This window comes from Myotis yumanensis, unplaced genomic scaffold (assembly GCF_028538775.1).
Source record: "Myotis yumanensis isolate MYYU_CA2020_CCGP unplaced genomic scaffold, mMyoYum1.0.hap1 SCAF_9, whole genome shotgun sequence".
In the NCBI taxonomy this organism is placed as follows: domain Eukaryota; kingdom Metazoa; phylum Chordata; class Mammalia; order Chiroptera; family Vespertilionidae; genus Myotis; species Myotis yumanensis.
In genome coordinates, this window is record NW_027223760.1 from 72,849,072 (window position 1) to 72,871,658 (window position 22,587).

A 22,587-nucleotide genomic window follows, 5' to 3' on the forward strand; every position below is an offset into this window, starting at 1 on the left:
GTGTTCTTTCCATGCCTGAGGCCTCACGTTATCGGGGAAGGGATCTATATAAAAAAGCAGCACACAGTATTTTAACAGATGTTAGATTCGTGATTTCTACTGGACTATTGCTTACTTTCTTTCTCATCAGCACATTTATTGTATATTTTATCTTATTCAAAGTAGAAAATGTAGAGAACAGTTTTAGTGCAAAAGTGTAAATAGTTTGAAATAGAAGGGTCAATCTATACGTGAAAAATAATTATTCATGAAAAAATTCTAGATGGTATCCTTGAAACAGCTATTCTGTCTGTGAATTGTATTAAAAGTCAGTATTCCTTTCCTTATTCATTAATATCTTTCTCTATTTTTTTACGTTTTTGTTTGTATTGTATTTTTACCATTCCTAATCCATCTTTTAATTAAAAGCACTCCCTTTTGCTTCTATGTTAGGCTTTAACCAATAAGATAAAGCCAAAGAACCGTTTGCCATCACAGGTGCTTTAGCAAGCCTTGAAGCCTTGTTCTCTGATACCCTGCAGGACAGGGAAAGACAGCCCTCCACAGAAGAGTGTAGTTCACATAAATATAGGATCTGGACGTATGTAGTTCTGTAGCATGCAAAATGAGGCTTATTCGCCTAGCAAAAGAATTCCAACTAAAAGATAAGCACAGAGAAACTATAAAATTACCAGGATCAGATATTTAGTCTGAATTTCTGCCACGTCTTATGTTTTTTCTTAGTTCAGGGTTTGATGTAAAGTAAAGGGCCAGGTGGCCTCTGCTGCAGCTACTCAGCTCTGCTGCCACAGCCCAGATCAGCTGTAGGTTATGCATAAACCCATGTGTTTGTGTCCAGTAAAACTATCTGCGAAAGCAGGCAGCCAGTGTGTGGGCCACAGTTTGCCAGCCCTTCCTAGATGATAAAAGACCTTCCCAAGTACTGTACAGTAGTGATTGACCAAGTTGTTAGAACTATTTTATATATATACATACACGTATATAGTTACTTTCTTCTGATCTCAAAAGTAAAACATGTTCATTTTAGAAACAGAAACTTTTTAATTAGAGAGTTAATGTCCCTGGAATCTTTCACTGTTCCCATGCTTACAGATAACTGTAGTCAGCATTTCCATATACATTCTCTCAGATAGCAGTCTATGCATATACTGCTTGGTTGCTCTTAGTTATATTTTTAGCATTTATTTTATTACCTCAAATGTGTATTGTTTTGCCTCATTATCCCCAGCAGGCACAAGTATGGTCCTCACCCTTGTCTAGTTGATGGTTCCTTCATGCTTGTCTGGACCAGTTGGTGTCCCTGGCATATGTTAATGCCCTTTTATTGCTTATTGTCATCAGAGGGGAAAGGCAGGCTGGGAATGAGATTTTATTGCACACACAGGGCTTTTCTCTCACATCGGGTTTTATTGGAATGAGGTTTTACCTGAATTACTTTTGCCTCTTATTTTCCCTGTGTCCAACAGAGGAACATTCGATATTTATGTGAAATGTGATGGTGTTGGAAGATGTGTTGGTAACTATGATAATCGTGGGAGCTTTGGAGAACTGGCCTTAATGTACAACACACCCAGAGCAGCTACAATCACTGCTACCTCTCCTGGTGCTCTGTGGGGTTTGGTGAGTGACATATTTCTTTGAGCTCAGTGTTATTTGTAAAAAGCATTATGACAACAGCCAGGTAGAGGCAGTATTTTATTTCTAATAGGTGGGTTTATTTGGGATCACCAGGCACCAGGGGATTTTACTAAGCAACTACTGGATGCTGAAAGGTGGGGCACTAAGACCGGGCTGAGTGAAATCTTCATGTCGTTTTCCCCAGTCAAGTCAGGTGCTGAATGTACTCGTCCTGGGAAAAGACACTCAGATCCAAAATGGTCCTCTTTTATTTCCTTTTAACCAGCCAGCCACACAATAAACAAACAACCAAAGCCTTCAGTGCTATTTCTTGGCATAGCTTTCTGTGTGAGGACAATGGAACCTCACTTCTCAAACTGTTCGAGAGACGAATTGTTTGAAAACCGAATCATTCTTTCCCATTAGAGAAATAATATAAATTGAAATAATCCATTCCAGACCCCCAAATGATTTTCTGTTTTAACCTTTCTTATATGCAACACATGTCTAATGTACTGTTTAATCTACAATTAAAACTTCTCAAGTATACAGAACCATCCCTGCTAGCCTTAAAATTATAATATATCACTGCCTCCGAAATGCTGTTACTGGTTAACTGCTCTTCATTTATCCAAACAACAGATTTTCTACCTATTCAATTGCCTGTGATTGTTGTTTTGTGATCACTTTCACACCCTTAGCAACATTATGTTTTAAAATTGTGCTAACCATTGATTTCACCAGCAACAAAAGCATCTCTCCTTTATTGCCCGAGAGATGCTTTTTGTGATGCTGAGGTATCAGCGTGAAAGGGTTGTCAGGTCGAAAACTGTTAAGGTTTGGTCGACGACCAAGACATTTTTGCAAGCCTCTTAGTCGAGAACCAAATTGTTGTAGGTGGGAGATGTTCGAGAAACGAGGTTTGACTGTATTGTAATCTGTGGGCAGAACATAGGCAGGGCTGACCTTGGCCTGCACTTCCCTGGAGGCCCCAGAGCCAGTGCACCCACAGGACATCAGAGCACCACCCAACCACCTCTACAAGTGGCACACTCAAGGGGCAGACTCAGCAGGCACCAGAACCCCACTGGATTAAGCCCTGCTCTGTGAGGTAGGCGCCCGCACAGCTGATCCTCCATGGTGGTTGGTGGGCAGTGGTCGTAGTCAGTCCTTGCAGCCAATAAGCCTGGGGGTAAATCCCTCCCATTGACATGCCAATAGCAATCAAGGCTCAACTACAACAGGAACATATACACAGACCACATGGGGGACAGGAGGGTGCACCCACGTGCCCAGCTTGGGTGATTGAGGAAAGCTATGCCACTGGACCCTATGGAACTTCTACTACATTGGGCCACCAAGCCTGAGAGACGTAGCAGCTCTACCTAATTGATAGAAACAAACACAAGGAAGCTGCCAAAATGAGAATACAAAGAAACACCTCCCAAATGAAAGAAGAAAATAAAGCTCCTTTAAAAAAGAACTAACTAAAATAGAGACAAGCAATCTGCTAGATGCAGAGTTAAAAACACTGGTTATAAGAATGCTCAGTGAACTTAGTGAGTGCTTCATCAGCATAAAAGAGGACAGGCAAACCATAAAAAAAAGAACCAGTCAGAAATGAAGGATACCCTAAATGAAATGAAGAATAATTTACTGGTAATCAACAGTAGAGTAGTTGAAGCCAAGGATCAAATCAGTAATTTGGAATATAAGGAGGCAAAAAACAATCAGAACAGAAAATGGGTTGGGGGTGGAGGGGACGTGGAAATGTACATAGGGTAAGGAACCTCTCTGACAACTTCAAGCATACCAATATTCGCATCATGGGGAGTACCGGAAGGAGAACAGAGAGAGCAAGAAACTGAAAATCTGTTTGAAAAAATAGTGACAAAAAACTTCCCTAACCTCGTGAAGGAAGTAGACATACAAGTCCAGGAAGTACAGAAAGTCCCAAATAAGATGACCCCAAAGAGGCACAACATAATTAAAATGCAAAATGTTAAAGACAGAGAATCTTAAAAGAAGAGAAAAGCAGTTACTACCTACAAGAGAGTTCCCGTAAGACTGCCAGGTGATTTCTCAAATGAAACTTTACAGAGCAGAAGGGATTGGCAAGAAATATTCAAAGTGATGAAAAACAAGGACCTACAACCAAGACTACTCTACCTACCAAAGTTATCATTTAGAATCAAAGGTTATACAAAGAGCTTTCCACACAAGAAAAAGCTAAAGGAATTCATCACTACCAAAGCAGTATTACATGAAATGTCAAAGGGTCTTCTTCAAGAGGAGGTGGGGGCGGGGATATATGAACAGCCCTGGCTAGTGTGTCTTAGTTGGTTGGGCATCATCCTGTGGATCAAAAGGTTGCCAATTCGATTCCCAGTCAGGGCACATGCCCAGGTTGCATGCTCTATCCCCCATAAGGGGCGTGTAGGAGGCAGCCAATCAATTTTATGCTCTCATATCGATGTTTCTCTCCCTCTTCCTCTCTCTCTCAAAAAAAAGCAACATCTTTTTTAATGTTTAAAAAATGTGAACAATAAAAAGGCAATTAAGGCAATAAATATATATTTATCAACAATTGAATCTAAAAAACAAAGTAAGCAAACAAGCAGAACAGAAACAGACTCATAAATAGAGAACATTTTGACAATTGCCAGATGGGAGGGGTACTGGAAGGACAGGTGAAAAAGAGAGGGATTAAGAAAATTGGTTGTTACAGAATAGTCATGGGGATGTGAAGTATAGCGAAGAGAATATAATATACTAGTCAGTAGTACTCTAGTAACTATGTATGGTGTCAGATGGGTACCAGATTTATCGGGATGATCACTTAGTAAGTTATATAATGCAGCGGTCACCAACCTTTCGGACCTCACAGACACCAGTGGTCCGAGGACCACCGGTTGATGACCACTGATTATAATGACTAATCACTGGAGTGTACATCTGAAAGTAATATAATATTGTATTGTCCAGTGTAATTGAAAAATAAAAAATGATTTAAAATGTATATCAAATAATGAAAGAAGAAAGTTGCTACAGGAGTAGATTGTTAAAGTTCTCATCACAAAGAAAAAGGTTTTTTTAACTATGTAAAGTGACAGATATTAACTAAGCTTATTGTGGTGATCATTTTGCAATATATACAAATATTGAATCATTATGTTTTACACCTGAAACTCATGTTATATGTCAATTATACCTCATAAATGCTGATCATGCTGGCCAGTGTTGCTCAATGATTAGAGTGTTGGCCACTGCCCTGAAGTGTTGTGGATTTGATTCCTGGTCAAGGGCACATACCTGGGTTGCAGGTTTGATCCCCAGCCCTGGTCTGGACACTGTGGGAGGCAACCAGGGGATGTCTCTCTCTCACATCCATGTTTCTATCCTTCTCCCTTTCCTTCCCTCCCTTCTACTCTCTCTAAAAATCAATGGAAAAAATATCCTCAGGTGCGGATTAACAAAAGAAAAAAAATGCTGGTCATGTCTTCTTGAATTGATTTTGTAATGCTGTAAGGTATTATTTATGGTAAAAGAACTGAGTGCCAGTGCAAACTCATAGAAACTGAGTACAGTGGTGGTTTCCAGGGGCTGAGGGTGGGGGAAGTGGGGAGATATTTGTCAAAGGCTACAAAATTCCAATTATCAGATGAATAAATTCTGGGATCTAATATACAGTGTGATGATTATAGTTAACAGTATTATATATTTGAAAGTTGCTAAAAGTGAATCTTAAATGTTCTTACTACAAAGGAGAAATGTTAATTATGTGAGGTGATAAAGGCTTTTAACTAACTCTACTGTGCTGGTCATGTCAGTGTATAAGTGTATCAAATCAATACTTTGTATACTTTTAAGTTAATTACATCTCAAAGTTGAGGTGGGAAAAAGAACGCAGTGCTAGTATCTAGTTTTGTAAATGGAGCAACAGTGCCACCTTGTGGGGTTAGCCTAATTACATGGTGGTAAATCTCTGAATAAACTGATTCTTCGTTAAAAAACTGAAAATAACATTTTATATGGCTCTATATTTTATGCTTAAAGAAATAAAAATCTTAAGTAACATTAAAAGTATAATAACATTTTACATTCTGCTTTTAGGACAGGGTAACCTTCAGGAGAATAATTGTAAAAAATAATGCCAAAAAGAGGAAAATGTATGAAAATTTTATCGAGTCACTGCCATTCCTTAAATCTTTGGAAGTAAGTATATGTTTTTATTTTGTTTTAAAAGCTTCTGTTTCCTTAGGAATGTTTATATCTATACAAAATTTTCTTTGAATAAAAAAAATCCATATTTTCATTAAAAGATTAAATTATGGTTTTTGTATAGCTCAGTATTTCTTTTACCACCTATAACTGCATTTGTTTTATTGTTTATAAGTAATAGATTCCCGAGAGCATCTACAGCAGAGGTATATGTGGTCCCTTTCTAAAAGCAGACTTAAAATAACCATGTAAATGTCAGCAGTAGCCACTAATTATACCTTTATAGGGAGAGATGATCTCAATGCACACTGTCAATATTAACTCCATGTAATGAGTGTCTATTATAAACATACCAGGGAAAAGAAACAAAAAATAGAACAAAATTCTCCCCCTCACCAAAAAATAAATCCTTCCAATTAAAAAAAAAAAAAAGCCCTCATGTCCTCACTGGCCTCCTCTTTTCAGTCATCTTTGCTACTTTATTCAGGCTACTCTTATTCACTCGGTGAACTTGTCAGATCCCCTGTGTGTTGATGTCTTAAAATTGACATCATCGGACAAGGTCCCTCCCTAGAATGCCAGACGTACTAATCTCATTGCATATTTAACGTTTCCTCTTGGACACCCAATAGACATCTCAAATCTCACATCCGAAACCTACTCTGCCCCTCTTCCCCATCTTGGCGGCTGGCAACATCATCCTTCCAGCATCTGCGCCAAATACTCTGTGGTTAGTACTGACTCATCTACGGAAGTATCTTTGTTGTATTGTCAGTATATGCCTGGCAGAAATGTTGGCTACATTACAGAACGCATAATAGGCAGCTGATCTTCTCTAGCAGCATCTCTTTAAGTGAAAATAGATCAGGGGTTGGAAGTCCAAATGCACTCAGAGCTAGGCAAGCAACATAAAAAGGAAAAGCCAAGGCCCGAGGATGGGATTTCGGTAAACTGGAGAACATGTGCTCCATCTAAAGAAACAGCTGCTATCTCACCAAAGTTTATTGTTGCCAGGTGAAAATGCAGGCTGGATTTTTGATATAACACACACAGACCCACATGCTGCTCGGTTTATTTGGCTTTTAGGCTACCAATTTTTAAACCTCTGAAATAGGTAAGATTTCCCAGTTAATCTGCTTAATAGTCTTCTTTTTTCCTTTGTAGGTTTCTGAACGCCTGAAAGTGGTAGATGTGATAGGCACCAAAGTATACAACGATGGAGAACAAATCATTGCTCAGGTATAATCCTTTTTATGCAATATAGTTTAGGGTTCTATCCCAAAAGGTTCTTATACATTGTATATCTTGATGAATTTTAGCATGTAGTGATGGATTAAATGAATATTACTTTTACCAATGACCAGTTAAAAAATGGTTTAATTTATAGCCATTAAGCTATTTGAATACTTTTATTTATATAATTAACTCCTAATGAATATATCTTAAATCATCAAATGGATTTCTGCATAATTTTATATTTGTACACAACATGTACATAAAGAATAATAAGATGCCATTTATAAGAGGAAAAAAACAAGTGAGTGTTCCATGAGATTAATAAGGACTCAGAAGGTACATTGGAAGATACTAGAAGTTTGTTTGATCAATTCACAATGACACCTGAGGCTGCTCCCTGAAAAAATTAACCAAGAAGGGAACACACTGTACCATATACTGTGTTGGCTTCCAGATACTAAATAAGGGCCAACATGCTATTTAACCACAAATCTTTTCTAAGATCCCAGTTGGAGTCAGTAGTAATACATGCCTTGGTGAGAATAGGGCTGCTCAGAAGTAGGGTTTATGAAGACAGTTGAAGTTCACAAATAAAGCACATGGATAGTACCTTATTCCTAGTTACATTTTTGGAGTATTGAACAAATGATTTAAACAGATTTTTAATAAATTCTGTAATTTTTTTATTGATTTCAGAGAGGAAGGGAGAGGGAGAAAGAGATGGAAACATCAATGATGAGAGAGAATCATTGATCGGCTGCCTCCTGCAGGCCCTCCACTGGGGACGAGCCCACAATTAAGGCATGTGCCCTTGACCGGAATCGAACCCGGGACCCTTCAGTCCGCAGGCTGATGCTCCGTCCACTGAGCCAAACCGGCGAGGGCCAGATTCTGTAATTTTTATCAGATATTATGTTGTGCTATTTTCTTAAAACATTCTCTCTTGCCCTGGCTGGTTTTTCTCAGTGGTTAGAGCATCGCCCACGGGCTGAAGGGTCATGGGTTGAAGTCCCAGTCAAAAGGGCACATACCTTGGTTGCAGGTTCCATCCCCGGCCCATCTGGGCTTGTTTGGGAGGCAAGCAAATCACTGTGTCTCTCTCATCTCTCTCCCTGTCTCCCTCTCCCCCTCTACCTGCTCTCTCTCCCTTGTCCCTCCCTTCTCTCCCTGTCTCCCTCTCCCCCTCTACCTGCTCTGTCTCCCTTGTCCCTCCCTTCTCTCCCTGTCTCCCTCTCCCCCTCTACCTGCTCTTTCTCCCTCGTCCCTCCCTTCTACTCTGTCTAAAAATCAATGGAAAAAATATCCTCAGGTGAGGATTAAAATAAATAAAATAGTGTGTTTTCTTTGGGTATATGTGAAACAAGATTCAAAGTCTGTGAGACAGAGGAAAGAATAATTGTTTTAGAAGCCAAATAAGTAAATCAATTTCTGTCCGTTCCCCCACCCCCACCCCCACCCCACACACTTACAGATTAGAGCAGTGAAGGGTTGGGAAAAAGTGGAATCAAATTAGAAAACAGAGCTAAGGTTCTGCTATATAAATTGATAAAAAATACAGAGCACTTTTGAAATGATTTTATTTTAGCCTTTTATTTTGACATAATTATAGCTTCACAGGAAGTTGCAGATACAATACAGAGAAGTCCCATGCCCTGTTCACCCAGTTTCTCCCAGTGCATCTTGCATTCCTTGTAGCACAGTCTCAAAACTAGGAAACTGACATTGGTCATAGACCTTACTCCGATTTCACCAGTTTTACGTGGACTTAGAGCATGTTTTGAAAACTAAATTACACAGCAGTTGATAGACCTACTATGATTCAAAACACTTGAAAAGTTAACATGAAGCTCTTATGAAAACCTGATGTAAAGATAAGGGAAAGGAGATATGTACACTTTACTTGGAGTTTATTAAAGATATTTTGAGGTATTAGTTGTCTATTAAGCATTTATACGCATACATGTGTATACTATATAATATACTAGTAAATCTTGACTCAGTATTTTGTGATGTAATCTGATACTGTATTTCTAGAATTGTAGTACTAAAGAGTTTTGAAGTACCTAAATTTCTTCAAAATCACTTTGAGAGGATCAGGAAAAGTCAGTATCTACTGTCTTCTATATTATACTATTTAATTCAGAAAGCAGCATTGGAAATCAAAGCAGAGTTTATTCAAAAACACCACCAAGCCCAGCTGGCATGGCTCAGTGGTTGAGCATCGACCTATCAACCAGAAGGTCAAGGTTTGATTCCTGGTCAGGGTACATGCCTGGGTTGAGGGCTCAATCCCCAGTGTGGGGCGTGCAGGAGGCAGCCAATCAATGATTCTCTCTCATCATTGATGTGTGTCTCTCTCTCTCTCTCTCTCTCTCTCTCTCTCTACCCGCCCCCCCTTCCTTCCTCCTGAAATCATTAAAAATATACTTAACAAAAATAAGCCACCACCAAGAAAAAATGGATATGCAGTTAGAAATGACACTTTTTTTAAGGGTTTTATTTTTTTGTTTGTTGTTTTTGCTTAATCCCTTCACATTTTTCACCCAGCCCCCAAAGCCCCCAGTGTTTTTGAGGCCTTGAGGTGGATTGTCAGTAAACTGGCATCTTTGGTCCCTTACTGCAGTCAAAACATCAGGACCCATATCTACAGTTTCCAAATAAGTCTGGGTGTATTCTCTTTGAAAGTCCGTGGCTTATCTTGGGGTACCATGCTACTACTTGTTACACTGGGGTACCATGCTACTATTTGTAACACAGCGTGCATAGCACCTGCTGCCAATCCTGCTGGCTGAGCAGGTGCTGCTGGGAATGGTGCTGCCTTTTCCAACATCTGTGCCGTTATCCAGGCTGACGCTTGGGTGGAATTCTTACCCCAGTGTTATTTGCCATATTTTCATGACTCAGAAATGCGATGGTAGAGAGTACATTATTTCAAATAAATTTACAAATGAAATCATTACAACCTCTATTTAGGAAGATAAATAAAGCCTGTTCTCCATGGGGATTCACTTTCCAGGCAAATCATCTGTACATCGGGGTTGGACTGACTTCAGGGTTATGATAGGCGAGAGGATTTTTGTCAACGAAATTTGCATTTTCATTCTCTGTTTTTGTTTTATTAGGGAGATTTGGCTGATTCTTTTTTCATTGTAGAATCTGGAGAAGTGAAAATTACTATGAAAAGGAAGGTGAGTTTTAACAAATCCACATATTAGCTAGGAACATAATAAATCTTCTTTTTGATGTTTAGACTAAGGTTAACTTCTGTTTTTTCAACACACAGAATAAAAGCTGATGCTTTTAATTACCTTGTCAGGGTAAAGCGGAAGTGGAAGAGAACAGTGCGGTGGAAATCGCTCGGTGTTCTCGGGGACAGTACTTCGGAGAACTTGCTCTGGTAACCAACAAACCTCGAGCAGCCTCTGCACATGCCATTGGGACTGTCAAGTGTTTAGGTAGGACTCACCACAGGGAGCATGCTTCTCCTGGTTGAAATGTTGTGTCTGCATTTTATGTATCCATGTTGTACAGATTATTTTATTGGGTCCACAGGTTTTATGGTCCCCAACATAACAAAGGAAGCATTCATCGCATTATAAAATCAGTTTGTGGAAGCCATTTTTTAAAAAAAATAATTTTACACAGCCCAGCTGGAGTGACGCTGGTTGAGCATCAACCTATGAACCAGGTCATGGTTTGATTCCCAGTCGGGGTTGTGGGCTCAGTCCTTGGTGGGAGGTGTGCAGGAGACAGAGAGGCCTGGTGCATGAAAATTCATGCACTTGGGGGGCGGGGAGGGTCCCTGAGCCCAGCCTGTGCCTTCTCGCAGTCCAGGAGCCCTCGGGGGATGTCCAACTGACGGCTTAGGCCCGCTCCCCGAGCCAGCAGTCAGACATCCTTAGCGCTGCCGTGGAGGTGGGAGAGGCTCCTGCCACTACCACTGCACTTGCCAAGCCGTGAGCCTGGCTTTTGGCTGAGCGGCACTCCCCCTGTGGGAGCGCACTGACCACCAGGGGGCAGCTCCTGTGTCGAGCGTCTGCCCCCTGGTGGTCAGTGCATGGCATAGCGACCGGTCATTACACCATTTGGTCAATTTGCATATTAGCCTTTTATTATATAGGATAGGATAAGAATTCTGAGTACCAAATTTATATCTGACTTTTCAAATAAACAACATGCACTAAAAGAAGGCTAAAACAATATTTTTATAAAGTGAATTAAGTTCTGTGGGGGAAGTAGGAATGTCTGTGGGAATACTTACCATAGTCCCAGGAAACAAATGTTTAGGTTGTCAAAGCACAGTACAGTTTTCCTTATTGTTTTGCTTTTTAATTGCCTTTTTATGTTATATAGTAGTTTGGCAGAAATACCATCTTTAGCTGGAAGATGAGATTTTAAATATGAGAAATAACTTACTTTAATAATGAAAAATATAATTCAGGTAGTATCAGTATAGATGACATTTTCTTTTAAAAAAATGATTCAACAGTAATTAGCCACTCTTCATTCACAGTTTAGTAGAAAAAATTTAGCTTTAATGTTCTTAAGATGTGCTAGTATCCTCAGAATTAACCTCTTAGAGAAGTCACTTTTTAAAGGTTTTAAAGTATAATATTAATCATACTTTAAAGCAGCGGTCGCCAACCTTTTGGACTTCACGGACCACCGGTGGCAACCGCTGCTTTAAAGTATTATGCTTGGATAAAAGAGAAGGTAGACAATGATAGGTAATTTCCCTGAGTAGAGAAATTAGTAAAAGTGATGTGAGTGAAAGCCCATTATTTTCTATAACAAATTATATTCACATTGAAGAAAATTTGAGATATAAAAAAGGTAGGAAAAACTAAGAAGTTTTTATAGTTCCTTCTCATCTTCTATGTGCATGGGTTTTCTGTTGCTTGTTTTTTAACTAAAGCAGGTAAGTTTAATGATCAGAACAAAACAAGATCAGTTAGGAAAAATTCCAGACTTTGTGGTCACCCGTATTTTAATTTTTAAGAGATTGAACTTTTTTAAGTCTTATAAACATTTCTGCCATTTATATTATGCCAGAAAATAAATGAATACTAAAAATGAGAAAATGGAAAAACAAAAAATAGATTGCTTTTGCTTTCAAACAGTTCTATACCAAAACATTTTGCTGACGTGATTTTTAATCTGTACAAAACAGACTCTCTAAATCAGTGGTTCTCAATCTTCTGGCCCTTTAAATACAGTTCCTCATGTTGTGGCCCAACCATAGAATTATTTTCGTTGCTACTTCACAACTGTAATGTTGCTACTGTTATGAATAGTAATGTAAATATCTGATATACAGGATGGTCTTAGGCGACCCTGGTGAAAGGGTCGTTCGACCACCAAAGGGGTCGCGACCCACAGGTTGAGAACCACTGCTCTAAATGATCCTCAGGATATATTACAAATTTGTTTTAGAATAGATTTGAATTTAAGTTTTACTAACAATGATTTCAGTAAATCAGGTACTCCAGTACACAATGTGGAGGTACAATAATTATGTGATTAAATCTTAATAATCCAAGGGGATAAAGATGTTTTTCAAATATGGAAATAAAATCTATAGTATTAACCCTTTATAGACTACAATACTGTTGTCAGTTTCATATACTTTACTTTATAAAGAATTCCCACAGGACTAGATTTCTGGAGGTTTTCCCAGATATACACAGCTCATTTTCTGTTGTACTTACAACACCTGCAAAGTATGGCAAACCTAGATCCAAATTCTTTTTTTATTTATTTATTTATTTTTTTTTTTAGAGAGAGAGAGAAACATCGGTTTGTTGTTCCACTTATTTATGCGTTCATTAGTTGATTTTTGTATGTGCCCTGACCGGAGATTGAACCTGCAACCTTGGTGTATGGGGAGGATGCTCCAACCAACTGAGCTACCTGGCCAGGGCCTAGATCTAGATTCTTATGATCAAGGGGCCTCAGAATTGCCTCCTCTTTATACCCTTTGAGGTCAGTCCAATTCATAACCATTCCTGTAACAGGATCAATCTTTGTAATTGTGCCGAGGACCATTTGATTTGTTGCATTTCCCAGTTTCCAGTTTTCTTCATTACTCAGAGAGAGTTGCTGTGGAGACGGTGGGTTGTGCTGAAGGAGAGGTGGGGGGGAGGGGGTGTCACTGAGGCTGGACACTTGCGCCCAGGCTATGGCCTCACCTTATAGTCCTGCCCCAGGCATGGTTTTCTGTTTTTAAACAATTTTGTAAACTGCTCTTTTCATTCATTATAACTTAGGCATATTCTCATTTTATTACATCAAACTGTAACATTCTGTTAGGGTAATATGCACATTATAAACTATTTAATGTCCCGTCCCGTGTCCCCTCCTCCGCCCTGAGCCCTACACACACACTGGTAAATATTTTGAGGGTTTTGGCTCCATTTGGAGGGAGGGCCTTTTTGATGTGTATAGACTACTTTTCCATACGTAGGATTTTCCCTTAGAAATGGTTTTAGAAGTGGGTTTTCTTTCTGTAGCTTTTGGGATATATTGCCAAGTCACTTTTATTTGTACCAATTTACGGCTGCCAGCAGTGCAAGAATGGCCATTCACTCTATTTTTGTAAACCTTGCCTTTTTACCTTTTTGAAAGGAAAAAAAAAAAAAGTGAATCCTAATTTGTAGTTAGTTCTGTGGTGGAGACTGATCATATTTTCCATGTGTGTATTATAAATTTAGTTTTTAGAAATGCATGAGACAGGCAGGTAAAGTGACTTATATAGTTATAGAAGTGGACAAAAGCATTATTTTGGTTGCCATTTTTAAGTGACTAGACAATGGTATGAGTGTAAAAATTGTAAAAGGTAACATTTGGTCTTCCAAACATGGCATTGTACACCCTGAGGGAAACAGAAAACACTCCTTGCCATCTCTGAGGATTTTATATTTACTCAGGTGTTGACATCACTAATTTTTTATTTCAAGGCCTTGCCCTTAACAGTCCCTCATTCTTTTCTCAACCTGGATCAGGGACCCCCCACCAACCTTGCATTTACACATCATATTGCCCAGGGACTCTACTTCCTTTGCAAGTGGAACATTTTTATCTTTACACCTTTTTCTTGTATATTTATGTAATAATAATTGCATTATTGACATAGGCAGAATATCATAAATGACTCAGACATTCTGTAGATTTTCAAAGAATGCTATTCGTTTTTCTTTTATTCTCCCCTTTTCTTAGCCATGGATGTGCAAGCATTCGAAAGGCTTTTGGGACCTTGCATGGAAATTATGAAAAGGAACATCACCACCTACGAAGAACAATTAGTTGCCCTGTTTGGAACAAACATGGATATTGTTGAGCCCACTGCATGAAGCAAACGTATGGAGCAAGAAGACCTATAGTGACAAAATTACACAGTAGTGGTTAGTCCACTGAGAATGTGTTTGTGTAGATGCCAAGCATTTTCTGTGATTTCCAGTTTTTTCCTTTTTTTACATTTACAATGTATCAGTAAACAGAGTAGTGATTTAATAGGCAAAAGGCTTTAACATCACTTTCTAAAGAATAGATCATAAAAAATATCAACATACTGATAAAATGATTTTCTACTCCACAAAACTGACTGAAAGGTTTATTCAAATGATTGTAATATACTGCAAGTATCTGTTTAAGAAGATAATTAAAGGATGTTATCATAGGTGATCTGTGTTTGTTTTGACTTACTCAGAATGGTATGTCAGTGACTGTGCCCATGTAAGAGGGAACTCGGCAATGAATCATGCTATACAGCATGGCATCACATTCTTTTTACAACTCATTATATATATAGTAAGTACAATTTTAATCATTTTTCTTTTAAAGTTTTCCTGGCTTGAAAAGTTATATGCTGGCCTTGGCCTACTGGTGAAATGGTATAAAACATCATATGCAATTTAAAAACCTTTTATATTTTTGCAATAAAGTACATTTTGACTTTTTTGGCATAATGTCAGTAACCAATGGTTTTAAGGACAGGCAATTGAGTCACTGTAATAGGAAGAATCTTTTTTTAAGTAAGAGATCATTAACACTTTTTCCCTCTGCTTCCTTTTTCATTTGCAATTCTCTGTATTCTTTATCTTTAAAAATCTGGCTTTGACATTTAATGTCACAAAGGTTTTTTGAAAAGCTATTTTAATTTACTTGTTGTCTTCTAAAAGTCTAAGATCTTACATATACTACAAAAAAAATTGTTACCAAAAATAATTTGGGGTCCTTAACATCCCCACAGATTATTTTTGTTCTTCATTTGGTATCCATAGTAGCTTTCTTTCAGACATCTGCTCCCATAGGGTTCCTCCAAGATGGTAGAAATAAATTTTTAGAAACAAAATCATATGCAAAGATAAAAGGAATTTCTGCCCATGCCAAATGTACATTAGGCTTTGCCATTTGCTTTAGTGCAGAATGAACTCAACCAGAACAGATTTTCATCGATGATTTATAGACTTATTTTTGGCTGCATAAGATGAATTATATTCAACCAAAGCAATATAGCCTTACATTTCTAGCCTACATGAACCCAATGTCTAGAGAGTTTAATTTTAACCAGTTGACTTTTAACCAATCAATTCCATTTTGGAAACATGTTTTAAAGAAGTATATACACAAGTAAAATTATTCTGTGGCTAGTGTGGTCTTATTAGAGAATGTTTATGGTCTTACTTGTATAATGAAAATGTGGTTTAAAATGTGAACCAGATTTTATATATATATACAAGAAGTTGTAAAGCATAACTTCAGCCACATTTTAGAATACTTTAACAATTTTGCAAACTTTCTTGTAGGAAGAGAACTTACTACATGAAGATGACTTGTTCTCTTTTTTCTTTTCTTTTCTTTTGTTTTTTTTTTAGACTGGGAGGTAAAGGAATAGAGCAATGTTTTCTATGCATTCATCTCCCCTAGCCTGTGTTTCAATGTCCCAAAGTTTAATTAACAGAACAGGGAAGCTACTATGAAATTAGCTCAATACTTTGGATAACATGACTTGTTTTCTGTTTGATTTTATTTTAAAAGCCATGTTAATAAAAAAAACACAGGACCCCACATTTCTGGTTTATCATTCTGTATTCTATATTCACTATTTTGTTGCATAAGCTCATTGCTAACTATTCATGGAATAGCAAAAAATGCCTGTTTAATAAAGAACTCTGAGGCTGTGCCAGTTACATTATTTTCAGTATTGGTTATATTTAAATTTTCCTTATTAATAAAGCACACTTTTATAATATACTATGTTAATTGTGTTTAATGAATTTTTTTTTTGGCCCATTAAAAAAAATTCTCACCTGACAGTATTTTTTTAAAATTGATTTTAGAGAGGAAGGAAGGGAAGAGAGAGAGAGAGAGAGAGAGAGAGAAACATTAATGTGAAACAGGTTGCTTCCCAACATGTCCAGACCAGGGATTGAACCCACAACCTAGGTATGTTCCCTGACCTGGAATCGAACCTGCAACCTACCAGTGCACAGGACAGTGCTCTAAGTCACACCGACCAGGGCCTGAGGATATGTTTTCATTGACTTTTTTTTTAGAGAGGAAGAGGAGAAATAGACATCAATTTGAGAGAGCCTCATCAATTGGTTGCCTCCCATATACACTGCAACCAGGAATCAAACCCACAACCTAGGTGTGTGCCGTGACCAGAAATCAAACCCACAACCTTTTGGTGCATGGGACGACACTCCACCCGAGCCACCCGGTCAGGGCTGGCTTGTTTTTTAATATGACTTCCATAGTGCATACTGTACCATGTGGAAAGCCTGAGAGAGAGCATATGTGAAAACTAACTACCTGAGCATAATGTGGCAAGAAAGTGTGGTTCTGAATGGCAATAGAGTTTTAAAAAACCTATTCATATAATTGTGGTATGTTTATATAATTATGGTATATTAGATTACCAAATAAATCTGGCTAAGGAATTTATGTCTAAGTATCTAAAATGCCTCTCATTTGACTTGTGGATGTTATTAATCATTAATTAAGAAACCTTACTACTACCTGGAAATTCTCTGTTGAAGTTTCATTCAAGGATGTATTATGTGTGGCTAAGAATTCTCAGAGGCTCTGGCCAGGTAGCTCATTTGGTTAGCACGTCGTCCCAATACACCAAGGTTGCGGGTTTGATCTCCAGTCAGGGGACATACAATAATCGACCAATGAGTGCATGAAGCAAATCAATGTTTCTCTTTTCTCCCTTCCTTCCTGCCTCTAAAATCAGTTTTTGAAAAAAAGAATGTCTCAGAGAACACTCTTTTAACATAAAGGTTTTCCCCTTTATTATTATTATTATTATCATTATTTTGTTGTTAATCCTCACCCAAGGATATTTTTCCCATTGATTTTTTTTAGAGCGTGTGGAAGAGAGAGGGGAGGGGTAAAGAGAGAGAGAGAGAGAGACATCAGTGTGAGAGAGATACACTAATCCTGCGACCTTTTGGTGGGTAGGCCAATGCTCTAACCACTGAGCACACTGGCCAGGTCTCCCCTTAATTATTTTAAATAACTATAAAGTGTGTGTATATGCTTCCTGCATATCCATATGAACTAGGGCTTGGTGCATATATTTTAACATAAATAAATACAACCTGTGACACAAGTTGTATTTGATTTACTGTTATACACTTGTAGGTAGCAGACCATTTACTATGCTCAAAAATGCTGCCAGTGAAACATGGTGCATGAAACAAGGGACTATGCATTTTACTGAAATATGTAAGATTAAGTCCTGAGTCCTTTTCCTTTCTAAAGCATCTTTAAAATAATGATATAATTTTCCCTACTTTTCTCAAGAAATGTTACGTCTCTGGCAAGGATTAGATGACCTTTGGCATTCTTAAAGAAAATAATGTGTAAGCCTAGAGGAGTAAATAATAAATCTGGATAAGCCAAGGCTTTGTTAAATAACTGAAGAAGGGATTCTGATATTTATCTATATTAATACCTAGAATGATTAATACATGATGGAGAAATAGAATTATGGATTTCAAGATGGTGAAGTCAATGGATGCTATACTCATCTCCCAAGACCAAACTGGAATTACAACTTTAATTTAGTTACAACCATCCTGAATAACCAACTGAAGACAAGCTGAAGAGAAGTGCTATAACCAAGGATTTACAGAAGCCACATCGAGACTGGTAGAAAGGGTGGAGATGTGAAAAGGGCTGGCCGTGCTCCCAAGGGCAGGAGTTGAGGTTCTGGAGGGATATCTCAGCTGTGTGTGTGTGGTTCCCCCTGTGAAGTGTGGGGTCTCAACCCTATACTGGGCTCCGCAGTCCAGAGCACCATAGCCAGGAAGAGATGCCCACATAATACCCGATGTGAAAAGCAGCAGGGTTTCTGTCCATCCGGGAGAGACAGAGTCCACTGGAGACACAGGCATCTCTTAAAGTGCCAACATAAAATTCCGTTTGCAGTCACTCAGGGCTCCGGCAGAGGGAGGGCAGAGTGTACTAGAGTCATCTGAGGAGAGTCAGGGGTGTGTGGCTCTGGGGCAGGAGCTAAGGTGACATTGGCCAGGATCCCTGTGGTAAGTCATTCACCCATATCAGAGATTCCAACTTTTTAAGGTGGGGCACTCTAGTCCCTGTGGCATCAGCCAGGGGGAAGCAATAGCTCCACACTCTGGAAGCCCACTTGCCCCACCCTGGGGAGTTTAGGCCCTGCTGAGAAGTCAGTAGCGTTGGCCATTGGGTAGAGTTCTGGGCAGACTTAGCGGGTGTCAGTGACAGCTGTGTGGCTTTGAGGTGGGGGCCATTCCACCCACTTCCCCTTGAACCTGACTGACACATCTCCCTCATAGGAGATCCATGTGTGCCCGCATCCCGACTCTGCCAGAGGCTGTTTCAGTGACTAAGCCTAACAAACAGCCAGCAGGTGGAGGCAAGCAAAGACAGATCTTGTAGGGGTGCCTGGGGGCTTTCACTGAACTGCTCTCCAGGTGTGGTGCTGGTAAAAGCTGACCTTAGCGCACAGGTTGGTCCTTCCTGCCTGCATCCAAGCCCAGCTATCAGTGGCCCCACTCTCTTGACTCTTGGTGGCTCCACCCTACTGAAGTCTGGGCAGAATCCAGGACAGACTGAGTTGTGTGGCTCTCGAGTAGGGGTCACAGACACCAACTTCCCCCAAACCTTACAGGCATCTCCCACTCTCTTGACTCCAAGTGGCCCCTCCCTGCTGAGATCAGGCTACTGATAGAATCTGGGACAGGGATTGAGTTGCATGGCTCTGGGATGGGAAATTTTCCTGTCAGATGCCCGACCAGTACAAAGCCTTCCCTTCACAAGGTCAAATCTTGGTCTCCTTAGGCCTGATAAACTCTGCTAGCCTCACGCTGATGACTCTCTGAGACCCTGCAATACCACAAAGGGGTGTGAGCACCTGGCAGGTGGCAGCTAGACTTGGTATACACCCTGGGACATTCGGGCCTTAGACCCAGCCCTGGCACAAGATTGAACCCATATATTTCTGGAGAATACCTTTCACCCTGCTTAGTGACTCACTGAGAACCTATTGCATGCAACGTGAGTACTGCCAGAGGCTCTTTCAGTGACTGACCTAACAGGCAGTTGGCAGGCAGAGATAGGTGGAGGCAGACCTCAGGGTTCCTAGGGACCTTTGCTGACCTGCCCCAGGTACAGTGCTGCTAAAAGCAAACTTGATGCCCAGCTTGATCCTTCTTACACACACCTAGGCCCATCAGAGGCCGCCACAAACTGGATCGCTTTGTAGCTCCAAACAAGTTTCCCCAGGGTCGGTCACAGGCAGTGTCTGACACTAACCTGCACCAGAGATGACCTTCCCAATCAGCCCCCAAACCAGCACACCCAGTGGACAGCTTCAGACAATATCAGAGCAGGATCCAATTAGCTTCACAAGCAGCTTATCTAAATAGAGATCTTGGCAGGCACCAGACCCTGCTGAGGCAAATACTGCTCTGAGTGGCCAGCACCTATACAACAGCTCATAAACTGTGGTCAGGATTGATGCTCACAGTCAGCCAACTTGAGGACCACACACAAATGGGCCAATAGCAATCAAGACTCAATTACAACAGGAGGGCTCACATAATCCACACAAAGGACATTCCTGGAGCACTCAGTGCAGGTGATCAAGCAGATTGTGCCATGAGGTCCCACAGGACACATACTACATAAGGCCACCCTCCCAAGACTATGAAGCATAGGGGATCTACCTAACACATAGAAACAAACACGAAGAGGCAGCCAAAATGGGGAGACAAAGAAACATGCACCAAAGGAGGGAACAGGAGAAATCTCCAAAAAAAAAAAAAAAAAAAGCTAGATCAAAACAATGGTTATATGAATACTCAAGGAACATAGAGAAAGAATAGATGAGAACTTAACCAAAGAGAGAGTAAACATAAAAATGGACATAGAAACCATAAAAAGAACCAATCAGAAATAAAGAATGCACTAGAAGGAATAAACAGGTTGGATAAAACAAGGAATTAAATCAGCTACTTGGAAGACAAGGTTGAAGAAAATACCCAATCAAAACAGCAAAAAGAAAAAAGAATTTTAAAAAATGAAGTTATTTATAGCCAGGATGGTGGCATAAGTAAACAAGGTATTCACCTCATCCAAAACCACAACTAAAACTATGCAATCAAACCACAATAAAAATTACAACTAAACTAGAGAACAACCATCATTCAGAACTGCCAGAAATCCAGCTGAATGGAAGTCCTACAACTATAGAATTAAAGAAGAAGCCACATAGAAACTGGTAGGAAAGGCAGAGATGCAGAATGGGCTCATCACACACCACAGGTGGCAGATAAATGTCAGGAGGGATATCTCAGCTGTGGCAGTCCCCCCTGTGGAGCGAGGGATCCCAGTCCCACACGAGCCCCACCAGCCCAGGGTTCCAGTGCCAGGAAGAGAAGTCCCCATAACTTATGGCTGTGAAAACCAGTGGGGATTGAGGCTAAGGAAGACTGACGCTGCTACAGTCCCAGGCGGTTCCTCTCAAAGGACTCACACCCCCTGAACTCCATTATGGAGGCAGTAGCTTGAAGAGCACGAGAGAGATATAGGGAGGAACTGAATTGTTTGTCATCGGGGTGAGAGCTGGGGATCAGCTTTTTCCCAGACAAAAGTGGGAGTGGAAACCACTGTTCCTTTGATGAGCCTTTCCCCACAGAATCAGCCTAGGGGCACCATATCTGAGTTTCCATCAACCTGGCTCACACTGCCCCTCACTGGTGATTCCCTGAGGCTCCACTCCACCCAACTTTCAAGGCCACCCAAGCTGATTCCAGTGGCTTTCCCATATGAATGGCTTGTCTTGGCTCATGTTTTAGATTTTCTTAAAATCTCTCAAACAAGCAGCATCTAGCTTCATCAGGCCCCATATCTCTTGCTAAGTGGCCCCAGACCTGGCACTAGTAGCAACTGGCCTTCTTTTATAGCTTGGCCTTGCCTGGGCTCCTCCAAGCCAAGCACAAGCAGCAGCTATATGCAAATGGCTTTGTAGCTTACGCAGGGTGGCCCCAGGAGGAACACAGGCAGTGGCTGACCTCAGCCTGCACCTCCCAGGAGGCCTGAGAACCAGTGCATCCAGGAGATAGCTTCATACCAGGTCGAAGCACCACCACCCAACCATCTCCACAAAAGACACACTCAAGGAGCAAGCTCAGTGGGCACCAGAGCCCTGCTGAAGTAAGTCTTGCTCTATGTGATGGGCCAATACATCTGATAAGGGGCTAGTATCCAAAATTTATAAAGAACTTATAAAAGCACCAAAAAATAAAAATAAAACAATCCTATTAAAAAATGGGCAGCCCAGCCGATGTGGCTCAGTAGTTGTGCATCGACCTATGAACCAGGAGGTCAGAGTTCGACTCCCAGTCAGGGTACATGCCTGCGTTGTGGACTCAATCACCATAAAAGGCAGCCAATCAATGATTCTCATCATTGATGTTTCTATCTCTCTCTCTCCCTCTCTCAAAAAGCAATACAAATATATATATTTTTTTTAAATGGACAAAGGACCTGAATAGACACTTCTACATAAAGGACAGATGGCCGATATATGAAAAGATGCTCAATGTCACTAATCAAGGATTAAATGCAAATTAAAACCACAATGATATATCACCTCACACCTGTCAGAATGGCTACCATCAATAAATCAACAACCAAAAGTTGGCGAGGATGTAGAAAGCTAAGCTTTCCACTATATCTCATAGGTTGACACACAACCATTTACACAACTGAATACGACTCAGCCATAAAAAAGGAAATCTTCCCCTGTGGGACAGCATGGATAGACCTGGAAAATTATATAAGTGAAACAAGACAGTCCGAGAAAGACAAATACCATATGATTTCACTTACCCAATGAACAAAATAAGCTAACAAACAAAATAGAAATAGACTCATAGCTGTTAGAGAAGAGAAGATGAGGAGGCTGGGTGATGCTCTAACCAACTGAGCCACACGAGCCAGGGATAAACTAATTGTTTT

General features: G+C 40.0%; 1 protein-coding gene and 1 non-coding gene across 2 annotated transcripts in view; one reads left to right on the forward strand and one right to left on the reverse strand.

Annotated features, from left to right (window-relative positions):
- The window catches only part of PRKAR2B (protein kinase cAMP-dependent type II regulatory subunit beta), a 64,573-nt gene extending 48,244 nt beyond the window's left edge, over positions 1–16,329 (forward strand). Inside the window, exons 6-11 of the mRNA XM_070424647.1 lie at positions 1,467–1,620; positions 5,731–5,832; positions 7,003–7,077; positions 10,197–10,262; positions 10,391–10,529; positions 14,290–16,329. Coding sequence (XP_070280748.1) covers positions 1,467–1,620; positions 5,731–5,832; positions 7,003–7,077; positions 10,197–10,262; positions 10,391–10,529; positions 14,290–14,423 — 670 coding nt within the window. The 3' untranslated portion in view covers positions 14,424–16,329. The remainder of the gene's footprint in view (positions 1–1,466; positions 1,621–5,730; positions 5,833–7,002; positions 7,078–10,196; positions 10,263–10,390; positions 10,530–14,289) is intronic.
- Positions 15,940–16,073, reverse strand: LOC139017096 (small nucleolar RNA SNORA36 family). The gene has a single exon (XR_011472776.1). It is a non-coding gene; the product is annotated as a small nucleolar RNA SNORA36 family (small nucleolar RNA).
- Positions 16,330–22,587: the final 6,258 nt, after the last annotated feature.